We start from the raw sequence: 21,474 nt of genomic DNA on the forward strand, positions 1-21,474 counted from the left end.
CCTTGGCCAGTTGGAGCCTCATTCCAGCTGCTCTGGGTTTATCCTGTGTCTCTTCTTTCCCACTTCCAAGCCCGTGCTCAGGCCACCTCCTCTTCTGGGGATGCCCCACACCCAGCTCTGCCATATCTGCCAAACCTTTCATCTCCCTGTGAAGCTCCTGACATCAAATACAGTTTACTTTAGAAAATGTATTTTTTGAACTTTCTCAACTAAACTTTTCCTTGTGTGATCTGCTTTTCCACTGCCGAGGCACATCGTTTTTAATTCTCTGCAGCACTGCTCGTATCTTGCCCAGTATTATAGCTTCTACATATTGGTCTTGCTCCTTATTTTGAGTGCAAAACTAAGCCACTCCAGTTTCTCTTACCAGTGAATCCAGTTAAAAAAAAAAAAACTGTGGGAGCAACCTATCAGTATTTGTTGACACGAACTCTATAGAAACCTTAGTCTCTGGATCTTTGACTCTGCTTCCCCTGACATTTATCTGCTCCCACAAAGCAAGCAGGTATGGGAAGAGAAGTGATTGTTTTTTGAGGTCACATTTCAGCCCTGATTCTTCCTAATGTCTTCACCCTTTTTATCCTTTGGCCACTGTGTCCCTAGAGATGTGAATTCAATTCCACACCATTCTCTCCTTTTCAATGATGCCAATATTCTCAGGCTTTTAAGACTAAATTTTAAATTATGAGAAAATTTGATCTTCAAACCTAAGTTGGAACTAGAAAGAACAATCTCATGAACTCAAAAGAAAAAAAAGGGGAGGGGGCTAGAGTAAGGAGTCAAGGGCATGGCACCAGGAATAACTAATAAATAATACATAGTTGTAACAGTGTCAGGTTTCATATCTTCTATTTCTTCTAGACAAAAAGTACTATCAAAAAGAAACATGCCCCTGCCCGGCAGATTAATCTCCAAACTAATGAAATAACATTACTGTTGTTATTTCCAACTCGTCGTGCTGCTGGCCCTCGGTCTCTGTTAAGGGCTTCTCCCCATTCATCCAGGCTCGAAACCTCAAAGGTCCCTATGGCTCCTTCTTCTCTTTCTCATTTGAAATAATCAATCTTTTACAGAGGCCCGGCTCCTTCTCTCTACTTAAGAGTGCACACAGCAGTGACTTTAGCATTTGGGTAAGGGAATTAACAAGAAGGCTGCAACATGCAATGGGTGACAATGACAATAGCAATAATAAAAAGAAACGGGAAGGCATTTGTATGTGCCAGGCACTGTCCCAACCGCTTTGCATGTATTAATTCATTTCAAAGGCCCTGAACAACCCTATAATGTAGGTACTAGTTATGAGTATTATGTCCAGTCTACAGATGAGGCACAAGGGTGAAGCAGACCATCCACTGCTACCAAGTACAGAGCTGAGCAGTGAGTCCAGGCAAGTTTGACTCTCTTCATCACAACACAGCCTCTTATACCCAGCAAATACAAGACAGGCCTGCAGCTGGGAGGAGGATGGAGTGGTCCCACTGCTCTCTGGCTCAAAGACAGGGTAGATGTTGCCTTGCAAGCAGTGTGAGAGCCAGAGCAGGAAGGAGTGGGCAGGAAAGGGGCATCAGAGAAGAAAAAGGGAGGATGGGTTGAAACAGACACTGAGTGGAGTGTCGAAGAAGGCTGGGGCCAAAGGAGCTAAGTGCTAGGCTTTTGCCAGAGCCAGAAAGGATGGCCAAGGCTGAATGACAGGCTCTGAGAAGAGCCTGATGAGTGCATTAAATGCCAGCAGCCACCTTGGCAGGGGGACTGAGAGGACTTAAAATGGAAAGTGCACAGAGTAACCCTATGCTGTGTGGCTGATACCCTCAACTGTAAAGAAGCTGTACCTGAAACTCCTTTGTCAGGTAACAGAGAACCTCTTATGGGCCAGCCCTGCTGATCCACCGCTCTCTATTCTAAGTGTTGGGCCTCTTCTCTCCTTGCTTGTCTCCCTATTGGCTGCAGGGCAACAGGGTCTTTGGCATATGGCCTCCCTTTGTTGACTCTAAAATAATAGTGGTTATGAACACTACTCACATATGAAAGGAGACAAAGGTAACAAAAATAACTAAGCAAGGGAAAATTCCAAAATTTCTAGAAAGTTCAAGATGTTTCCACAGTACTGTCTGTTATAGAAGATAATGTAAGTGAATCTAGACTTCCTTTTCTTTTTTTTGAGACAGAGTCTTGCTCTGTCATGCAGGCTGGAGTGCAGTGGCATGACTTTGGTTTACTGCAACCTCCGCCTCCCCGGTTCAAGCAATTCTCCTGCCTCAGCCTCCCAAGTAGCTGGGATTACATGCACGTGCCATCACGCCTGGCTAATTTTTGTGTTTTTAGTAGACACAGGGTTTCACCATGTTGGCCAGGCTGGTCTTGAACTCCTGACCTCAGGTGATCCGCCTGCCTCAGCCTCCCAAAGGGCTAGGATTACAGGCGTGAGCCACCACGCCCAGCCTAGACTTCCTTTTCTTACTGTCAGTTTCTAGGACCTTTGCATGACAAGTCCAGACGCCTCTAGGTCCAGACTTGGATTGAATCCTAGAGAAACAATGACTCACAGCTAGCCCAAGGACAGTACTGAAAGGGTCTCATTGCTGGATTTGACGGAATTCTCATCCATTACAGAACCTTCTTCCAAATCTCTCTGGGTTGGGCCCCTAGGTCACCAGACCGGGCTGCTGAGCATATGTGCTCTGTAACTGTGTCATCCCTGGGCCTCACTCCAGTTCTAGGCCCTGTCAATGAAGAGTAGAGGCCTTTCCTTCCCCGTCTGCACCCAACAAGTCCTTCTTTGGTTTGCAGTGATCCTCCATACCCCTAGTGTCTCTGTGGTTCATGCGCTTAACATTCTTGGCTCTTCTCTGAGCCACTTCTTCCTGCTAGTTGCACTGCCAAAGCATATTTATCCACTCATTATTAAGAAGGCAGTGTGGTACAGTGGAAAGAGCTGAGTTCAGGGGTCAGTTCCTCAATTTACTATTCTGTTCTGGCTGTCTGCATTTCAGGAAGCATCTGGGTCCAGTCTGCCAGTGGCCAAGTGTGCTTGGTGGAGTAAGTCACCCCTAAAGACACCCGAGACAGCCCCTCTTTGCAGTTAAAAATGAGGGCTCCAGAGTCCCATCACCTTGGCTGGGATTCTTGGTCTACCATTTATTGTGGCAAAACTTAGGCAGGTTACTTGACTTTTGAAGCCTCAGTTTCCTCATCTATAAAATTTGGGAGAGAGTAATAACTACCACATAAGCTGTAGTGCAGATTAAAGGAGGTAATCCCTATAATGAGCTTAAAACAGAGCTTTGCACCTGGTAATTACTCAATAAATGTTAGCTGTTAATATCAGTTCCCTCTAATAATTTTCAGCAGACTCCACCTTTTCCTGTTTTAAAGCTTGCATTCCCTGGAATAAAGCCAGAGATCCAATAAAAAGAAATCCCCAGATGACAGCTGTGTAGCAGGTCTAGAAAACAGCCAGTTTAAATTAGAAAAGAATGGAACACATTCTGAGCAAGAGAACGTCTAAGAAGCTGGGTGATACTGGGCATCAGGGGAAGAAAGAATATGGTTCCCTTTCCCCAACCACTCGTAAAAATAAAGAGAATCTGAAATGTGGGAAAAAGAGAAAATTGGCCAAGAAAGACATTGATTCTGAATAACTTAATAGAGTAAGAAATGAGTTACCATATCTTAACCCATTAAAACGTTGAGAGTATTTCGGTCACAAAGAGAGAGAAATGCAATCATACAATCCTATTTGTTTCCTTACAGACAGTATTTGTTCTTCATAATCCTAAAAGTATTGTCTTTCAGAGATTTTCAACTTTTAGAGACATTTGTAGAGACAAAGCAGGAAACACTGAATATGATTACACAACTGAAGGCAAACGTTATCCTTAGCTATGAAGAACTGACAGAGTCCAGCAATATGTAGAAATAATAATAAACTACAACTAAGTGGGGCTTATTCTGGGAATACAATATAATAAAATCTGGTTCAAAATCAATCAATAAAATCCACCATACTAATAGTCTAAAGAAGAAAAATCACATGATCACATCAATTGATACAGAAAAGCATCTGACAAAATTCAACATCCATTCATGATAAAACTCTCAGTAAACTAGGAATAAAAGGGAACTTCAACAACCTGATTAAAAAAAAAAAAACTATAGCTAACATTACACTTAGCGGTAAAACATTTTCTCCCAAGATCAGGAACAAAGCAGGGACGTTCACTCTCACCACTCTTACTGACCATCATAACGGAAATTCTAGCAAGTGCAAGTAAATGGCATAACAGATTGGAAAGGAGGAAATAAAAATTGTACCTCTTCTCAGAAAACATTATTTTCTAGGTAGGAAACTCCTAGAACTGATAAGTGAGTTTAGCCAGGTCATAAGATACCAGGTCAGTACACAAAACTATATTCTGTACCAGCAAAAAACTGGAAATCAAAAATTTAAAAATATCTTAAAATAGCTCCAAGTACAGAGGAAATACTTATGTATAAATCTAACAAAACATGCACAGCATATGGATTCTTAAAACCAAAAAAATGCTAATGAAAGAAAGCAGACCTAAATAAATGAAGAGAGATGCTATGTTCATGAATTGGATAACTCAACATAGGAAAGACGTCAGTTCTTCCCAGGTTAATCTGTAAATTCAATGCAATTCCAATCAAAATCCTAGTAAGATTTTAAAATAGATATAGACATACTAACTGTAAAATTTATATAGAAAGGCGAAGGAACTAGAATCATCAAAACGATTTTGCAAAAGAAGAGTAAAGTTGGATAACTCACATTACCTGATTTTAGGACTTCCTATAAACTACAATAATCAAGATGGTATGGTCTGGTTAGATAGAGAAATAGAGATGTATGTTCATATGAAAACTTATGCATGAATGTTTAGATCAACCTTATTCATAATAGATCAAAACTGAAAACAACCAAAATGTCCTTCAGGAGGTGAATGGATTAATAAGCTGAGGACTACTACCCAGCAATGGAATAATAATGATAATAAAGGAAGAGCAGTGGCTGCCATGGATTAGGGGTGGAAGGAAGGTGTAATTACAAATGGGTGGCACGATGGAGTTTTTAGGGGTGATGGAATTGCACTGTGTCCTGACGGTGGTGGTAGTTACATAAATCTATACATTTGTTGCAATTTACATAGTTGTTACCCTCCCCTGCAAAAGTCAGTCTTACTATATGTTAATTTCAAAATAAATACATAAAAACAAACAAAATTAAAAATACAGTTGAGAAAAATTGGGACATGGAAGATAGAAAAGAGATGTAGCAAAGGGGAGAGACACCACAACCTCATTTCACAAAACAGAGGGTGAAAGAATGCTGTCAAAAGCTGACCAAAAGCAACAGAGGCTTCAGTGTATTATTTAAAGTTACAAATGTAACCACAAACGGAAGTAAAAATAGTGCCACAAGGACAAAAAAAATTAGGAGGAAGGTGGGGAGGAAGAGAAGAGGGGTGATTCAAGGAAGCTAAATCCTCATCACTCATAGTAGCGAGTCAACAGATGATGGCTCAGTGTGATAAATAAAGAAATAACAGGGTTGGCATATTGTTTAGAGATTGCAACTTAAACTCAACACACTGCAATAAGCTTATTATCTCTCCTGCTCCCTGGCCAAAACAGTGAGCCCCATTAACAGACACAAACTACACTTGCAACGTTGCTCCTTTCACTACCGTCTTTGCACAGCTCATTTTTAAACCATGGACACATAAAAATTTGATATGCCCACTGGGCCACTTGCTCAGTTCTAATTTCTTTTCATTTGCAGGACAGAGTTGATAATATATCCCCAGGCCAACAAATGACCAGGCCTTTACCAGCCCAAGTGACTATCCTTGCTGACTATCCCATGTCTCATTGACCTTTTATCATTTCTCAGCCCTACAGTATCTTTTATCATATGAGAAAGTTTAGACATCCGGAAACAACCATGTCTGACATTTTCCCTAGGAAAAAGAAGGAGCATCTCCCCCAGCCTCATCTTGAACTCAAATTGAGTTGTCTAATGGTCTAGTGTGTGTGTGTGTGTGTGTGTGTGTGGCCTTCACAGAATAAGGTAAGTGGGCCAGGAGGTGTGCCAGTAAGGAAGCTAAATGAATGTGTTCTGGGAAGAACATGACCCCTGAATTATATGCCCCAGAGGACCCATGGACACCATGGAGTGTTAGAAAGACCTCCCCTCCCATGTCAGCAACCATGCCAGGCCTTCCTGCCACTGCATGGCTGAATTACTGCAAAACACTTCCAGATAAATCTTCCCCAAACGCCATCAGTCCCTCTTCTGAGGAAGAATGGACGATGGCTCTGTCTGACTCAAATATATCTTTTCCATGAAGTATGTTCTGAAAACTCTGGTGAATCTGTCTTCATTTACCTGATTTTTCCCAAATAACGATGACAACAACATCAGTGTCCTATAATTGCAAACATTTGCAGCTTATAAGTCTGTCGTTAGATATGATGACATGTGAGTCTCCCAACAACCCTGAGGGGTAAATGTCAGTTCCTTCATTTTTCACCACATAAGCTCAGTGACCCTGCACACCGGGCATTTTCAATCCGTATTTGTTTGACTTTCTTCTTCTATGAATCACAACCATTCTGGTCTAAGTTCTCTATAAAAACAGACTCAGGCTGCTGCTCTTTAGAGGACAAATATCCATAATAAAGAAACAATAAACAGGCAATATATTAATAAATAAATAAATGGCAAATAGAAGGTAGTATAAACTACTATGCTAACAGGTCACAGCAAAGAGAAAACAAAGGAAAGGAGACAGGAAGGCAGGACTAAGACTGTGCAGTACCCCGCCACCACCCCTTTGCCCTGTATATTTAAGAAAAATCTCTCTTGTAAAGTTACATTTCTTTTCCTAGGAAAATATTTGTTACGTCCATATGTTCATGGACAAAAGGTCAAATATAAGCAAATATAGTAAATAAGTGCTTCCATACCACAATTTGCAAGTAAAGTATAAACTCTTCCATTCCCCCCAGAATCACCAAACTGAGGGTATTGCTCCGACTCACACAACAAACATTCACTGAGAATCTCCTATGGGCAGGGACAGAGTAGGGGGAATCCAGACACTTCTATATATTACTTCCATGGTGACACTCACGAATGAGCTGAAACACCTAGAATCTACTCAGTCTACCTCTGGGCTTTGCTGGCATTTATGCGACATAGATAAGTCATTTAAGAATAAGCTGAGTGTGCAGCCCCAGGCCTGCATTTCCAACTGGCTGCTGAACATCTCTATGTAAATATCCCACTAGTACCTCAATCTTAACACATCCAAAACCAAACTCATAATCTCTGCCCCATCCCCACCCCTCCCCGCCATGCACAAACACACTCCTGGGCACCTCTTACTCCTCTCCTGATACGGAGCTCAATAATATCTTTCAAGTCAACCAGACCTAAAAGCAACAATTGCCTGTATCAATAATTTGTCAATTTTACCACCTATCAACCCCGCCTCCTCATGTATCTCTGATTCCTACCATCCTTTCTAGTTCTACTACAATTTCTTGTGTTCACTCTCTTTACTTCTCACCCATACCACTTAAACTATGGCTCCAATCTTAGCCATGGGAGTAGATCATCCTCCAGGGGTTATCTTAGTCTGTTTGTGTTGCTATAAAGGAATACCTGAGCCTGGATAATTTATGAAGAAAAGAGAGGTTTATTTGGCTTACAGTCCTGCAGGCTGTGCAAGAAGCACGGTGCTAGCGTCTGCTTCTGGTGGGGGCTTCAGGCTGATTCCACTTATGGTAGAAGGCAAAGTGGAGCCAGTGTGTCCAGATCACATAGTAAGAGAGGCAAGAAGAGAGACAGGGGGAGGCACCAGGTTCTTTTTAACAATTAGCTTTGGAGGGAACTAATACGGCAAGAACGAACTCATGGGGAGCTATCCCCATGACCCAGCCACCATCCATTAGGCCCCACCTCCAGCACCGGGGATCACATTTCACAATGAGGCTTGGGGAGACAAGTATCCAGACTATAGTAGGTGTATAAGTGGAAGTGGGAGGTTTGACAGTCATGGATTTAAATGGTCTCCTAATGGGACCCTTGCTTTCAAAACTTTTCCTTACAAACTTTCATGTTGTTTCTCCAATTTGGTTCTCTAGATACAGATCAGACATCCACAGACTTAGGTCAAAATTCACTAAGCATGGAGTTGAAGGCCTTCCAGAATCCGACCACAGTCCATGTTTCTACCCACCCACACACTATAGATGCCAGCCACACATGCCTATACAGTTGATGTCTGTCCTGTCCACACAGTTGGTGTCTCAAGGCCAATTCTCAGGCATTCCCTCTACCTGACACAGCCTTCTCCAATTCTGTTTATTGAAATCACACTCAGCTTCAAAGGCCTAGCTACAAAGGCTCTCTCAGGGAGCCCTAAATTAATCTGAGTCAGAATTAACTATTCCCTTCTGTGCATTTCCACTCTTATAAACTTATGTAAAATGGCCATGCATTTTAACAGTTTAACCCAGACAAGCAGATATCAGCTAGGGCTTCCAGAGTCCTTGCGATTGAGAGGAAACTGGCTCAGACCTCCTGCTTGACGCCCTCAGGAAGTACAACGCCTGCCAAGGACTTCTGCAGTTTCAGGGGAGCTTGTGTCTCAGGGTCATATTTGCTTCCAGGTTCCCACTTTCATACATCCTGTCTCTGCTGTATTCCTCATGCCTCAGAAATGCAGCTCAGAACCTTCTGGGATAGTCCCCACACCCAAATAAAGCAAAGAAACCCAAAAACACTCACACAAAGCATTCCTGATAAGCACAGTAGATGTTACGGAAATGTGTTAGAGAACAGAAAGGCTCTCCCTCCCAAGCCTCATCAACACCCTCACACTGGGCACTGGGCATCCCTGGCCCTCAAATGGCCTTTGATCTTCCCAACATGGAATGTCACCTGGTCCAGCGATCCTTTACTCCTGAACCTCAAACCAGTGTTCTGGATCTTCTCTCTCAGCTCCCTGCTCAACCGTCTTCTCCCTCTGCCCAGCCTCTTATGCGTGGAGCGAATTCTTCCCCTTGTCTCATGTGGTGTGCTTTATCCATTCTTACCACTACCTTGTTCCTGCTCTCAAGTTCCAGCCCTACCCCCACAGTTCATGAAGATATTTCCCCAAAGACAGCTCCCCAAAGAAGTGCCAGCTGCAGATATCCTAGTTTCACATCTTGACATGTATCTGTCTTCCCCAAGGAAGTTCCTTGAGGCAGGAATTTTGTCTCAATCAACCCTGCCGGTACTGAGCATAATGTCCTAAACATAACAAGCACTCTTAAAACTTCATTAAAATAAAATAGGTTCTTCAATGTGAAAAATACAGTGGGAGCTGAAAATAAAAACAAGTATTTTTGTCATGAGAATCACAGAAGGGGCCCGCTGGTATAATTGAAGTGTGACTCATACAATGTACCCTCCTTAATGACACTCTCTGTATATTAATAAAATGGGGCCACCTCAAACTCTCCCTGAAAAATACAGTAGCATCTGTTTAAGTGAATGCCAGCAATTCTAAAAAGGAGCAGAAAAAAGTGGAAGGTCACGACAGCTGCAATGAATCAAAATAAAAATGTAGGCTTTCATTGTTCTTAATTATCATCGAAAAGTCTTTATGGCAATTATGACAGGCAGAGAATTCTGCTTAATGGAATAGACCAGCTAGTGGAGGAAGTACATTGTAACAGAATAAGGGGGGTATATTTTTAGTTCACTTCTCTCGACTGTATTTTTGTCTTGCACCTCCTAAAATTAGGCCTGCTGATTGAGGCTATATGTAATGAGAGTGGTGTGGGCTGATGTAACCATTGCTCTGAACCTAAGATATATCCCTATATACTGTCCTTCTTTTGTGCTGATGAGTCTCTGCCTCCTTGGTGTTTCAGTGAAGTTAACCCACACCCTATGGAAGAGGCTACAGCCTTGTTGAGAGTGGGGTGAGGGGAGAAGCCATTTAAAGATCACGAAGCATCTGGAAGTCACAAGACTCTGAGGAATAGAATATCAATGTAGTTTAACAAACATCATCAACTGCCTTTGATGTGTCAGCTACTATTCTGATCTCTAGTATATTCCATTTCACTTTAAGAACCAAAAATACTTGTACTGGCAGAAAATACGGCTATGTAATATGAGAAAATATGGCTATGTAATGTGACTGTAAGACACCATAAAAATTAATACATAAACATTGTAAAGAAATCACATTAAAATGCCAATAATCTCTGGTACTCACTCTGTTCATTTTGAGTAACAATAGGTTCATGCTGCAACAACCATGAAAAGGAGAGTTTTAAAGATGATGAATCTTTAAAAAATACAGAATGTAAGTCTTGATGTGCACAGTGGGAGAGGCTATGCATGTGTGGGGGCAGTGGGTGTACAGGAACTCTCTGTACTTTTTGTTCAATTTTGCTATGAACCTAAAACGCTCTAAAAAAGTCCATTTAAAAATTAAATCACATATACACACAGAGATATATTCAATGTTTACACAGAATACTTTAAAGAAAATCATACTATTAAAGCTCCACAGTCACCAACGTCCCTGGGAGAAGTCACTGGGTAGAAGGTGGGAGAATGTGGAAACCCCAGGTAACACTAACGGCCAACAGCAGCTGGGCCACAGGAAGCAGAGCTCTGAAAAGTGTGTCTTCTCCTTGAAATGGTGGACCTCTGCACTGAGCTTTCTGGTTTATTTTGTCAAAAAATAAATCTGTAGAAAAAAAAGATCTGTAGAAGCCAAGTACCATGGAAAGGGTGTAGGAAAACTCTGCAGGAGAATTTTTAAAATCACTGTCTCAACTTTTTGTGGAATGAGTTGGGGCATAATCTACTAAAATCAAGAAAATAAATTCATCGATTTATATTTTCCAAAAGAATCAGGGACATATTACCACGATTCTTTTTAAGAGAAATGACTTAGTTTATCTTCTGAAATGCCAGATTGTGGGGGAGCAAAGTTTAACTACCCTATGTTGCAGGTTGGGGACAAGGTGAGGTGAAGGAGGTAGTTAGGGTGCAAGGTGAGGGAGGTGTGTGAGTGCCCAGTGAGCGCCCCAGCACTGTCTGCTCTGTGCTTCACTCTGGTGAGGAGGGCAGCCATTTTTCACCCGATCCCTTAATCACCAAGGTCTCTTATCACCCAGTTCCCCCAAGCCTACATTCTTTGCTACAGTGAATATATATTACTTCCTATTATCTCTTCATATGTCTTATCTGAGGGCAGAGACAAATAAGGCTCCACTGATTTGGGTCTCCCACAGCTTAGCATAGTGATTTGCAAAAAGCAGACATTAGAGTAACTTGTGCCTATTGACTGATGGATTTTGAGATTTGCTAATAAAATATGACAAAAGTGAAAAAATATTTATTCCTTAAACTTTCCATGTTGCCCAGAAGGTTCTTACATGACATGTATTCTACCCCACCAACCTTCTGTCTAAGGGTATCATCCCATTTTTGATGAAAAGTCATTGATCTGACAAGGTAAAATCAATAAAAACAAATAAATAAGAATGATAATAAAATGCAAGTTCGGTTTTTAAAGAGATAACTAGAAAGTTTTTTTTGGTCTTTCTTTTGAGACAGGGTCACATTCTGTCGCCCAGGCTAGTGTGCAGTGGCAAGATCACAGCTCATGGCAGGCTCAAGCAATCCTCCTGCTTTAGACTCCTGTGTAGCTGGGACAACAGACACCATGCCTCCATGCTCAGCTAATGTTTTTTTTTTTTTTTTTTTTTTTTTTTTTTGTAGAGACCAGATCTCATTTTGTTGCTCATGCTATTCTCGAACTCCCAGGCTCAAGCAATCCTCCAGCCTTGGTTTCCCAAAGTGCTGGGATTACAGGTGTGAGACACTGTGCCTGGCCTGAAGATTTTTACTTCTCAGAATTTTAAAGTAAGAAGGAAACTTAAAGTACTTACTACATATGACCAATATTTAGGAGGAAATACCATAGTTTTTAAGCATAGATTAGGGAGATATACAACAGGGAACAGAATGCAAAGGCATGAACAAAGGAAGAAGAAAAGCTATGTGTAAAAACCCCTATATATATGAATAAAGGTGGGAGATATGTAGGGTGGGGTAGGTTTACAATGGAAAAGGAGAGAATAGCAAAGTCTGTGAAGAAGATAGCTATGTCTCTGTCTATAGTCCTATCTACGTACACACATAGATATCTAAGAAACACACAAAAGTCATGTTGAGAGACATAGAGTTGCCAGATAAAACACAGAATTCACAGTTAAATCTGAATTTCAGATAAACAACAAATAACTGATTTAGTGTGAGTTTGCTACACACTTATACGAAAACAATTATATGTCATCTAATGGAAATTCAAGTTTAACAGGGTGTCCTGTACTTTGATTTGGTCACTCTAGCAACAGAAACAAAGTAATAAAGGGACAGGAGAGTGAGAAAAAATGGAGATAAAGAAAGGGCAGGAATGAAATGACTTGTAAAAGGTGGTTAACATTCACTTCTTGTGGTTTCTTTGGTACATGTTTGCAACTATCAGCCTACACTAAGACCCCCTGAGGCTAACACTGGGTCTGCTCGTCCACTCCAGCCATAACTGAGCCCCATCACTCCAGCACGAATCAATGAGAACAACAGTGGCCCCCAAAAGGGAGCCAACAGCTGCTGCACGGCATGCGAGACGGACAATTTACTTTGTGATTACTGAAAGACTGTCCTATAATGAATGCCGAGACCATCCAAGGTTGCAAGGAATTGACACAATTCTCCATATAAGCTTCTAGAAATAGCAGTTATCTGTCTATTGATTCTAAGTGCGTTGCTACTGCAGCACACTCAGCAATTTATGTCATTAGAAGCAAAGCCCTAAAAGGCTCCTTCTAATCAGAGATTCTGCATTTTTTCTAAACAGTAGACAGAACAAGACAAAACAAAGCAAGTACGACCAAAACAAAACAGCACAGACACTTGGGGGAAAGAAAGTATATTCACATTCATGTATGAGCAAGGGGTGAAGATACAAGTGCAGATTCTGTCCAGGAACGCTGAATTCTGCCTCAAGAAAAATAGCTTTACCCCCAAAAGCCTTTCTTCAGGTTAACGGCAGCATCTCAGAGGATGGAAGCTGGGACTTCATAGAGCTGAGGGAGCCTCAGGTGGTTTCTGCACACGCTTGTTAAGAAAGACATTGTGCATTAGTTTGTTAGGGCTGACAGAACACAGTACAAAGACTGAGTGGCTTAAACCACAGACACTTATTTTTTCAGAGTCCTGGAGGTTAGAAGGTCAAGACCAAGGTGTTGGCTGGCTGGTTTCTTCTGAGAGCCTCTCCCCTTGAAAAGATGGCTGTCTTTTCCCTGTGTCTTCACATGGTCTTTCCTGTATGTGTGTCTTTGTCTTATTTCCCTCTTGTTATAAGCACACCAGATGTATTGGATTAGGTCCCATCCATATGACTTTACTTTATCTTCTATTTTTTTTATTTTTATTTAATTAACTAATTTTTTTTATTTTTAGTTTTGGGGTACATGTGCGGGATGTGTAGGTTTGTTACATACATAAATGTGTGCCACGGTGGTTTGCTGCACCTATCAACTCATCACCTAGGTATTAAGCCCAGCATGCATTAGCTGTTTTTCCTAATACTCTCTCTCCTCCCACCTACCCCTGACAGTCCCCAGTGTGTGTGTTCCCCTCCCTGTGTCCATATGTTCTCGTTGTTCAGCTCCCACTTAATAAGTGAGAACATGAGGTGTTTGGTTTTCTGTTTCTGCATTAGTTCGCTGAGGATAATGGCTTCCAGCTCCATCCATGTCCCTACAAAAGACATGATCTCATTTCTTTTTATGGCTGTGTAGTATTTCATGGTGTATCTGTACCACATTTTCTTTATCCTCTCTATCACTGATGGGCATTTGAATTGATTCCATGTCCTTGCTAATTGTGAATAGGACTTCACTTTATCTTAATTACCTTTTTAAAGGTCCTCTCTCCAAATACATTCTGAGGCACTGGGGGTTAGGATTTCAACACTGGAATTTGGCCAGAGAGACATAATTCAGTCCACAAGAAGCTGAGTCTACGACCGAGTCACAGGCTGCAGAGCCATCACCCACCTCCCTCTACGGGGTGCCTCTGACATTTATCAAAGAAATGTGGTAATTGTGAACAAGCGACCTGACCCAGGTAACTTCTGCTGCAGGGAGTCTGTACAACTCAGTGGAAGGGAGTTCATCATCTGTTAAACAGGACTTCTCAATTTGGCTCTGACCCATTTTAAGAGTGTGTCAAAGTCAAACAAGTGTTAACTGTAGTCCACCTGCTGGCATATACTGCTATCCATAATAAAACATTAATACTGATCATCAGTGGTGGATGCTAATAGTGCATATCAAAATGCCACACTCCATATTTTAGCTTTCAATTTCATCCTACTTGGGATTAAAGAATCAAGCCACAGCTGAAAATGCTTTTGAGGGCCTTATAATAGCATTCTATAAATACAGAGAAAATTCTGGGAAAACTGCATCTTTTGTGCAACCTTTTAAATTCTTCTTACATTAATGCCAGCAGCAGCAGGTGGCTCGGCTGTGTAACATGAGCTTTGGTGTCACCGGTGAACCCATGAAAGGATGTGCTCTTCTCACTGAGTGCGTATTTCCTGAGCAGCTCCAAAGGCCGGGTGCCTCACTGATTCATGCTGCTGATGCCGGGAAGGGCACGGCAAGTGCAGTCCCCTTCCTTAGGGAGTTTACCAGCGTGCAGTGAAGACAGGTGATACATAAATCGTCTGAAGTGTAATGGTGTTTAAACTTCGTGAGACCCCATCAGACATAAACGCTGCAATGAAATGCGAGCTTTTGTTTTACCGGTTCACATTAATTCCAAAGCCAGGAAAACAGTAGTAAAAGGAAAAAGAGCATCGCTATGCCCAACCACACCACCACCCGTGAACACTTGGATGGTCCTTATTCTCTACTAAGCTCTTTTTATGTATGAATTAAATTAGTCTTCACGTCAGCCATAATGAGACAGGTAGTATTTTAACAGAGAATGAAACTAGGGCACAGAAGATTTAAGTAATTTGCTCAACCAAGGCCACAGAACTTCTGGGATGGGAACACAGGAGTCTGACTCAAGAATCTTAATCACCATGCTCTAAAAGAGCCTCTAAAAGAAGCGGCTACACCAGCCATTCAGGGCCCCTGTGTGAGAAACACTGTCAGAGAAGGCCATTGCTACTGACCCTGTTGCTAGTTTCCTAATACTGGCTGCCCTGGGGCTTTAGGGGATGCACTGTGGTGGCGGGGAAAGAGGGCAGGGGATGGAGTCCTGTGGACTCTGAGCAAGCACTGGACCTCGCTGTGCTTGTTTCTTCCCCTATGAACCTGTCCCTGTGAGAAGCACAGCCATAGCAGATGCTGTGGGTCTCCCATGCACACCTGCTCAGCCTATTCCAGAGGATGACTTCACCTCCCCTCTGGGCTAGCTGCCCACTGGACTCTGCCAGGGGAAGAACTCCTAGAGGAGAATGCACACCCCTGCAGGACAGATGGGGAAAGTGCCTGAGAGTCACAAGAGTTGGTGGAACGACTTGAGGCAGGCTCTGCAGTCTCTCAGGGGTGCACCCCCAGTTCCCCGTACACCCATTACTGGTTTTCCTCCCTCTTGTATTTCACTTCCTCACTCTCTTAACAGGACATCCAGGAATCACCTCCCAAACAAACTACTTGCACCCAAAGCCTTGTCTCAGAATTTACTTTTAGGGGAACCCAATATTAGACCTTACCTATCTCATGAAGGTGTTGAAAGATCCAGTGATATTCTATGGGGAGATGTTTTTTAATTTGTCATACTGCTGACAGCAAAATGTTAGAGGATTACTATTATGAGTAAGAACAGGAAGGTACGATTATAATTGCTGTGGAAAAGTCTCCCTGTCAATAAGTGACTTTGGACACACACTCCTTCTTTTTTCTAAACTTGTCCTCCCAACCTGAAACTCAACTATCATCACTGGGTCTATGTCAGAAATCCTGAGTTCAAGGTAGGGGGCAACTATATTTGGCAGCAAAGAGAACAAGAGGTTTAGCGAAATGAACCTGTTTCTTGGGAAGCGGACAGCATGCAAGAAGTTCCAGCGGGTTGGGTAGCCCTAGGGCTACTGCTCCAGGTGTCAAAGCAGTGAATCAGGGAATTGAATGGTACGATGATTCTTGTTGGTCTTGATTCTCTTGGTGTCTGGCTCTTGTTAAAGCAAGAATAATATGTCCTAATATAGCTGCCATATTTCAGTTCATTTCACCTAAGAACAAGGGTGTACACAATTTTGTATTTTAAAGAGTTTTCCTATGAAATCTCATTTTGTTCCTTCTATCCTCCTTAGGAATCTGATGTGGTATGGTCATGGCACCTTCCACTTTTGGCCAGCCTTTCCCTGTTTTACACTTGAGAACCCAGCCTTTGAAGAACATGTTTAAAGCTTTAGGCTGGGCATGGTGGTTCATGCCTATATTTTGGGAGGCCAAGGCAGGAGGATTGCTTGATGCCAGGAGTTTGAGACCAGCCTGGGCAACAAAGCAAGACCCTGTCTCTACCAAATAAATACAAAATAAATAAAAAATAAACTAGCTAGGCATGGTGTTGTATGCCTGTAGTCTCAGCTATTTGGGAGACTGAGGCAGGAGGACTGCTTGAGTCCAGCAGTTGGAGGGTGCAGTAAGCCATGATTGTACCACTGTACTGCAGCCTGGGTAACAGAGCAAGACTCCCATCTCAAAATTAAAATTAAAAAATTAAAAAATAAAACAAGTAAAAGTTAAAATAAAATAAAAAGTTTTAGAGGAGGCTTTCTCTTCAGGCATTGCCTAGCAACACTTAAAATGAAACAAAAGCAACATGAAGCAAAAAAGAAAATCAATAGCATGCTCAAACCTTTCCCTATAGGACTTTCCCCACTGTGGGGCCTGAAGGGTGAAAGGCACAGAAATCCAAGGTTACCCAGAGGGCCTTGATGAGGCAGATGTGAAAGAAGCTCAGCTCTTGGGGCACCCGTCCAGTCAGCCCAGCCTGCACCAGCATGCTGCCCTGCAGCTGGTCTTGCCAATAGCCCTCACCATCAGTGCCAGCGTGCAGCAGGAAGGAACGACATTGAACTTCATAAAGTCCACTGAGCCTTCCAGGTCCACTGCTTGACAATTGCTTTTATCTAAGCCAAACAGGCCAAGCCTGGCACTGTCAGTCACGGAAATTTTGTGTGCCTGGAACACAAAAGTATATTGTTACTTTGAACGTAAGTCAATGGTGAGGAGGGAGTGGTCTTGCATGACCCTGGCGAGGAGGAGCAGCCAGGGTTTTTCCCAGATGAGGGTCAGGATTTGATGATGCTATCGAAAAGATTTGGTCAAAAAAGAAGAGAAGGTGGGCTAAAAAGTGACAACCCCAATAATGTAAAGAGGAGCTGATGTGTGAGTTTGCTTGTGGCCGAGCCAAGGAGAACATCGCAGACACCAGGAAGTGAGCTTCACATTCTGCTCTGCAGAGCCCTGGGAAAAGGGGGGTTCAATCTCCATCCCCCACCTCCAGTTTCAGTACCCTCCTGAGGACAGTCTCTCCTGGCACAGAAGCAGAAGGTGACATAGCTGACAAGGTTGGCCTGGCAGGAGTATAATATGACACGGGAGGGTTTGCTGTATTTCCAGAGAGGACAGTGCGAAACCCAGTGAGACTGAACCCCATCCCAAGATGCCGGGGACTGCGGGAGAGAGGACTGTCACTGATATAACTGAACACTTAGTATGTTCCAGGATCTGCGCTGATGCTTTAAAGCATCATTGCAGTGAATTCTTTTACAACCCCATAAAGGTACTATTATTTCCATTTCACAGATGAGGAAAGTGAGGTTCAAAGGAATTGGCCCAGATATCAGAGATGACTAAACTCGGGAGCCAGGTCCACCTGACACACAGGCCTGTGGCCTTTTCTTTCCAGCTCAGCTATACACTCCAACACATGGGGAAGGTGAGTGTGTGCCAGGTAGGGCATGGTGCTCTCTGGCCCCTTGGAATCATGTTTATTGGTGAGTCTCCATTGTCCCTATTTCAATCGTCATTTTCTGTAGCAGTTCTCAATGGGGTGAGCAGGGGTGGCGTGTTCTCCTGTGTGAGTCTGAATCTCTGTGGTGGCCTGTGAGGTCTGAAGAAGTCCCCGGGTACCCATGTTGTGGCATCTTGAATCACTGATGGGGCGCTGCCCTGCCCTGTATAACCACAAAGAACCAGACCTGCTGTGTTCTTCCAGCTCAGGAGAGGCCCTGGAGTTTGGCTCCTAAACCTTCTCTTCCATTCTCCTTCAAACTCCTAATTCAAGACTCCTAAACTTTCTCTTCCGTTTTCCTTCATACTCCAAAGTCGTGGCTCCTGAACTTTCTTCCACTATCCTTTATATTCCAAAGTCAGTCTCTCTAATTTTACATCAACCATTGCGATTGGTTTTTCCTTTTAGGAATTACCTATCAATAAAAATTTACTTTTTTAGAACAAAAGCTAGATGAAGTTATGGGGAACAAGCATGGTGCCTCTTCATGAAATGAAGTTTCACATTCATGGAAAAACATGCTCCTTTTAAATGTAACTATCTGAGCAAGCATTAGTAAACAGACATGGTTTCTGATGACCCAAAAGGCATATGAATGAGTCTTGAGACATTTTAAATTTCCAATTATTCTTTTATGCCTAAAGACATACCTTTCCCTCTGACAAAAATCAATCCCCAAAAGCAACTCAGAAGGAAATACAAACGGTTGCTCTGATGATGCTAAGCCCTTAAATAATTATTCCACCTCTGTCTTAGATTTTATTTCCTAGAAAACTCCATCATCTGACATGTTTCTGTTCTAGAACATACATTGACCTATGCTAAGGTCTAGCACAACCAAAGACCGCTTTTCCCTTTGTCTCTTAATAGTTCAGATGATGGTCTTTAACAAATATGTATATATAAAGAAATACACATACATGCGTGCACATACACACACAAATTTGTTTTTTAAAGCTGCAACACACACCTTGTATGCTGTCTCTATGACCAGAGGCTTTTCTCTTAGAGTTGGCTTTAAGGCTCCTTCCCCCTCACCACCTTCTGAAATTCTTCAACAATACAGTCACGAGAGGCATTTAATCAGACTAGAGAACACTGAAGGTGAAAATTCTTCCATATCTGGTGACCTTGACATCAAGAAGAGTTGCCAACTGGCAACTTTTGATTCAATAATTGCCCCAATGTCCTCTGTGCTTTGTGGGAGAAAACACCAGCTAGTGATAGATGTCCTTGTACCACGGCAGAGAAGAGTAAATGCAACAGTTTCACAAAATATTGTTTGATATCTGGTGTTCCCATTTGGTCTGTGGTTTATTTACATAAAAAGTAGCAAGGAAGACTATGATGGCAAGTCCCACAGCTTCTCTGACATTCCTGTTGTTTGTATCCATTTCCATTCTTAGAAGAAAAGACCCAAACCATTGCATATGTCAACTCAATGATTAGGGCAGGAGAGCTTAAAAACAAAACGAAAAAATAAAACCTTAATGTTAATTCCTAGAAAAACAGGAGCCAGATTGGGCTAGGCTGGGGTCAACATAAGGGGAATAAATCACAGTGACATATAGAATTTCAAGCAGATGACTTATGAACTTTCATTTTTAAAAATTAAAAAGCATATAACATTTGATCTCAAACGCCCACCTGAATTAGTGAAATCATGCTACACAACTCCTTCCTTGGTCCTGCCAAATCACTTATATTTTGCACTAAATGTGAGGTTGTTGATGTCCACTAAAGTTTTTTACTATGAAAAATTGTTAGCATACATGATGGGAGTAGTACAATTGAGCCCCTAGGCATCATCATCCAACTTCAACCATTATCAACTCCAGCCCATCTTGTTATGTCTTTCCACAATCCACGTTCCCCTTCCAAATCCCTGCTTATTAAAAACATATCCAATATTGTACGAAATCACCCACAAATATTTCAGTGTACAGCTATAGAAGAAAAGAGCTCTTAAAATATAACAAGCATATTATTAAACAAAATTAGCTGTAAAATTATTTACAATTCCTTTATATAAACCAATATCCCATCAGTGTTCAAATTTCCCCGGGCAGTCGAGTTTTAAATGAATGTTTGGCTCAGGTTGAGAAAGACCAACCCACAGCACTAGAATCTCAGCATCCCAAAGCTGCCACAAGGCCTAAAGAACTTATTTCTCTGCTTTGGAGAGGGGCTTAGGGCCAGGTGATCCAGAATTCTTGCATGAGCATCACGATTAAACCTTCTAGGGAAACACATGTCTTTCCCTTCCCTCTTGGTCTGCTGCCTGTGAAATGACGAACCAAATGGCAGCTGAGAAAACAAAGTCCCCTCCAAATGTTTAAAATGTTTGAATGGAACTGCCATCTCACTGGAGTGGATGCCCAGGATGCCCCCGGATCTTCGTGTATTTGTTGCTAGCTTTAGCAGTCACAGTCCTACAGCTGCACTCATGTGGGTCTAATCTGTGGCTGCTTCCAGGTACCTCCTGCTACACCCATGGGCCCAGGTCCACTCAACTCAGCAAAAGAGGAGAGAAGAAAAACCATTCCACTCCTCAGAATCATGCTGCAGGAGCAAGTACTGGCCCCATGGACTTGGAACCCCAGATGACCTAGAAATGGTAACATCTACACACTGCTTGGAATCAAAACAATTCCCCAAAATGAAGGCCTCAGAAGCAGCCTCTGAGGCAAAGGTTTTTCTCTGACCTTCACCCGCCCTCTTGTCGCTCAGTCCCATTCTCCCACAAGGCTAACCACAGAAACTAGAACCCCTCTTCCCCAAGCTGGGTCATAGAAACCAGAGCCCCTTTTCCCCAAAGCCAGCCATAAATCTAAAAATACTACTCTAACTCTCCACCACCTTCAGTGTAAAAACTGGCCATAAATAAACTATCTGACCTATTTTGTTTGATTGTAGGCCATAAGACCTCATTCCAGAGACGGTCTTGTCCCACACCCAGAAGGAAGGAACGCAGCTCAGGGAGGCCGAAAGAGTCTAGACAGTCATGCCTTGCTGGGTTTCCCCTGTTCAATCTGTTAGCATTGGAGCTATCCTCTTTGTCTAATCATATTTCCACACGGCTGTCAATAGGCTGTTCAACCTAAACATAAAAATAGATAATTTCTGCTACATCATTGGGTCTTTATTCCAAAGACCTCCAGGTACACATTAATAAAATTGATATGCCTTTTCTCCTATTAATTGGCCTCTTTTCAGTGATTTTTTAACAAACCTTCAGAGGGCAAAGGAAAAACTTTCCCTTGGTCTCACACCACCTGTTTTTGGGCTCTTTTCAGACTGCTGGCCTGACTTTCCACATGGATAACTCAGGT

At 42.3% G+C, this 21,474-nt stretch overlaps 1 protein-coding gene across 1 annotated transcript in view; it reads right to left on the reverse strand.

Moving 5' to 3' along the window:
* WIPF3 (WAS/WASL interacting protein family member 3) overlaps positions 1-11,168 on the reverse strand; it is a 59,486-nt gene extending 48,318 nt beyond the window's left edge. Inside the window, 2 exon segments of the mRNA XM_017861350.1 lie at positions 8,969-9,089; positions 11,035-11,168. Coding sequence (XP_017716839.1) covers positions 8,969-9,089; positions 11,035-11,168 — 255 coding nt within the window.
* Positions 11,169-21,474: the final 10,306 nt, after the last annotated feature.

The sequence above is a fragment of the Rhinopithecus bieti genome, unplaced genomic scaffold, assembly GCF_001698545.2.
Source record: "Rhinopithecus bieti isolate Rb0 unplaced genomic scaffold, ASM169854v2 scaffold_61709, whole genome shotgun sequence".
In the NCBI taxonomy this organism is placed as follows: Eukaryota; Metazoa; Chordata; class Mammalia; order Primates; family Cercopithecidae; genus Rhinopithecus; species Rhinopithecus bieti.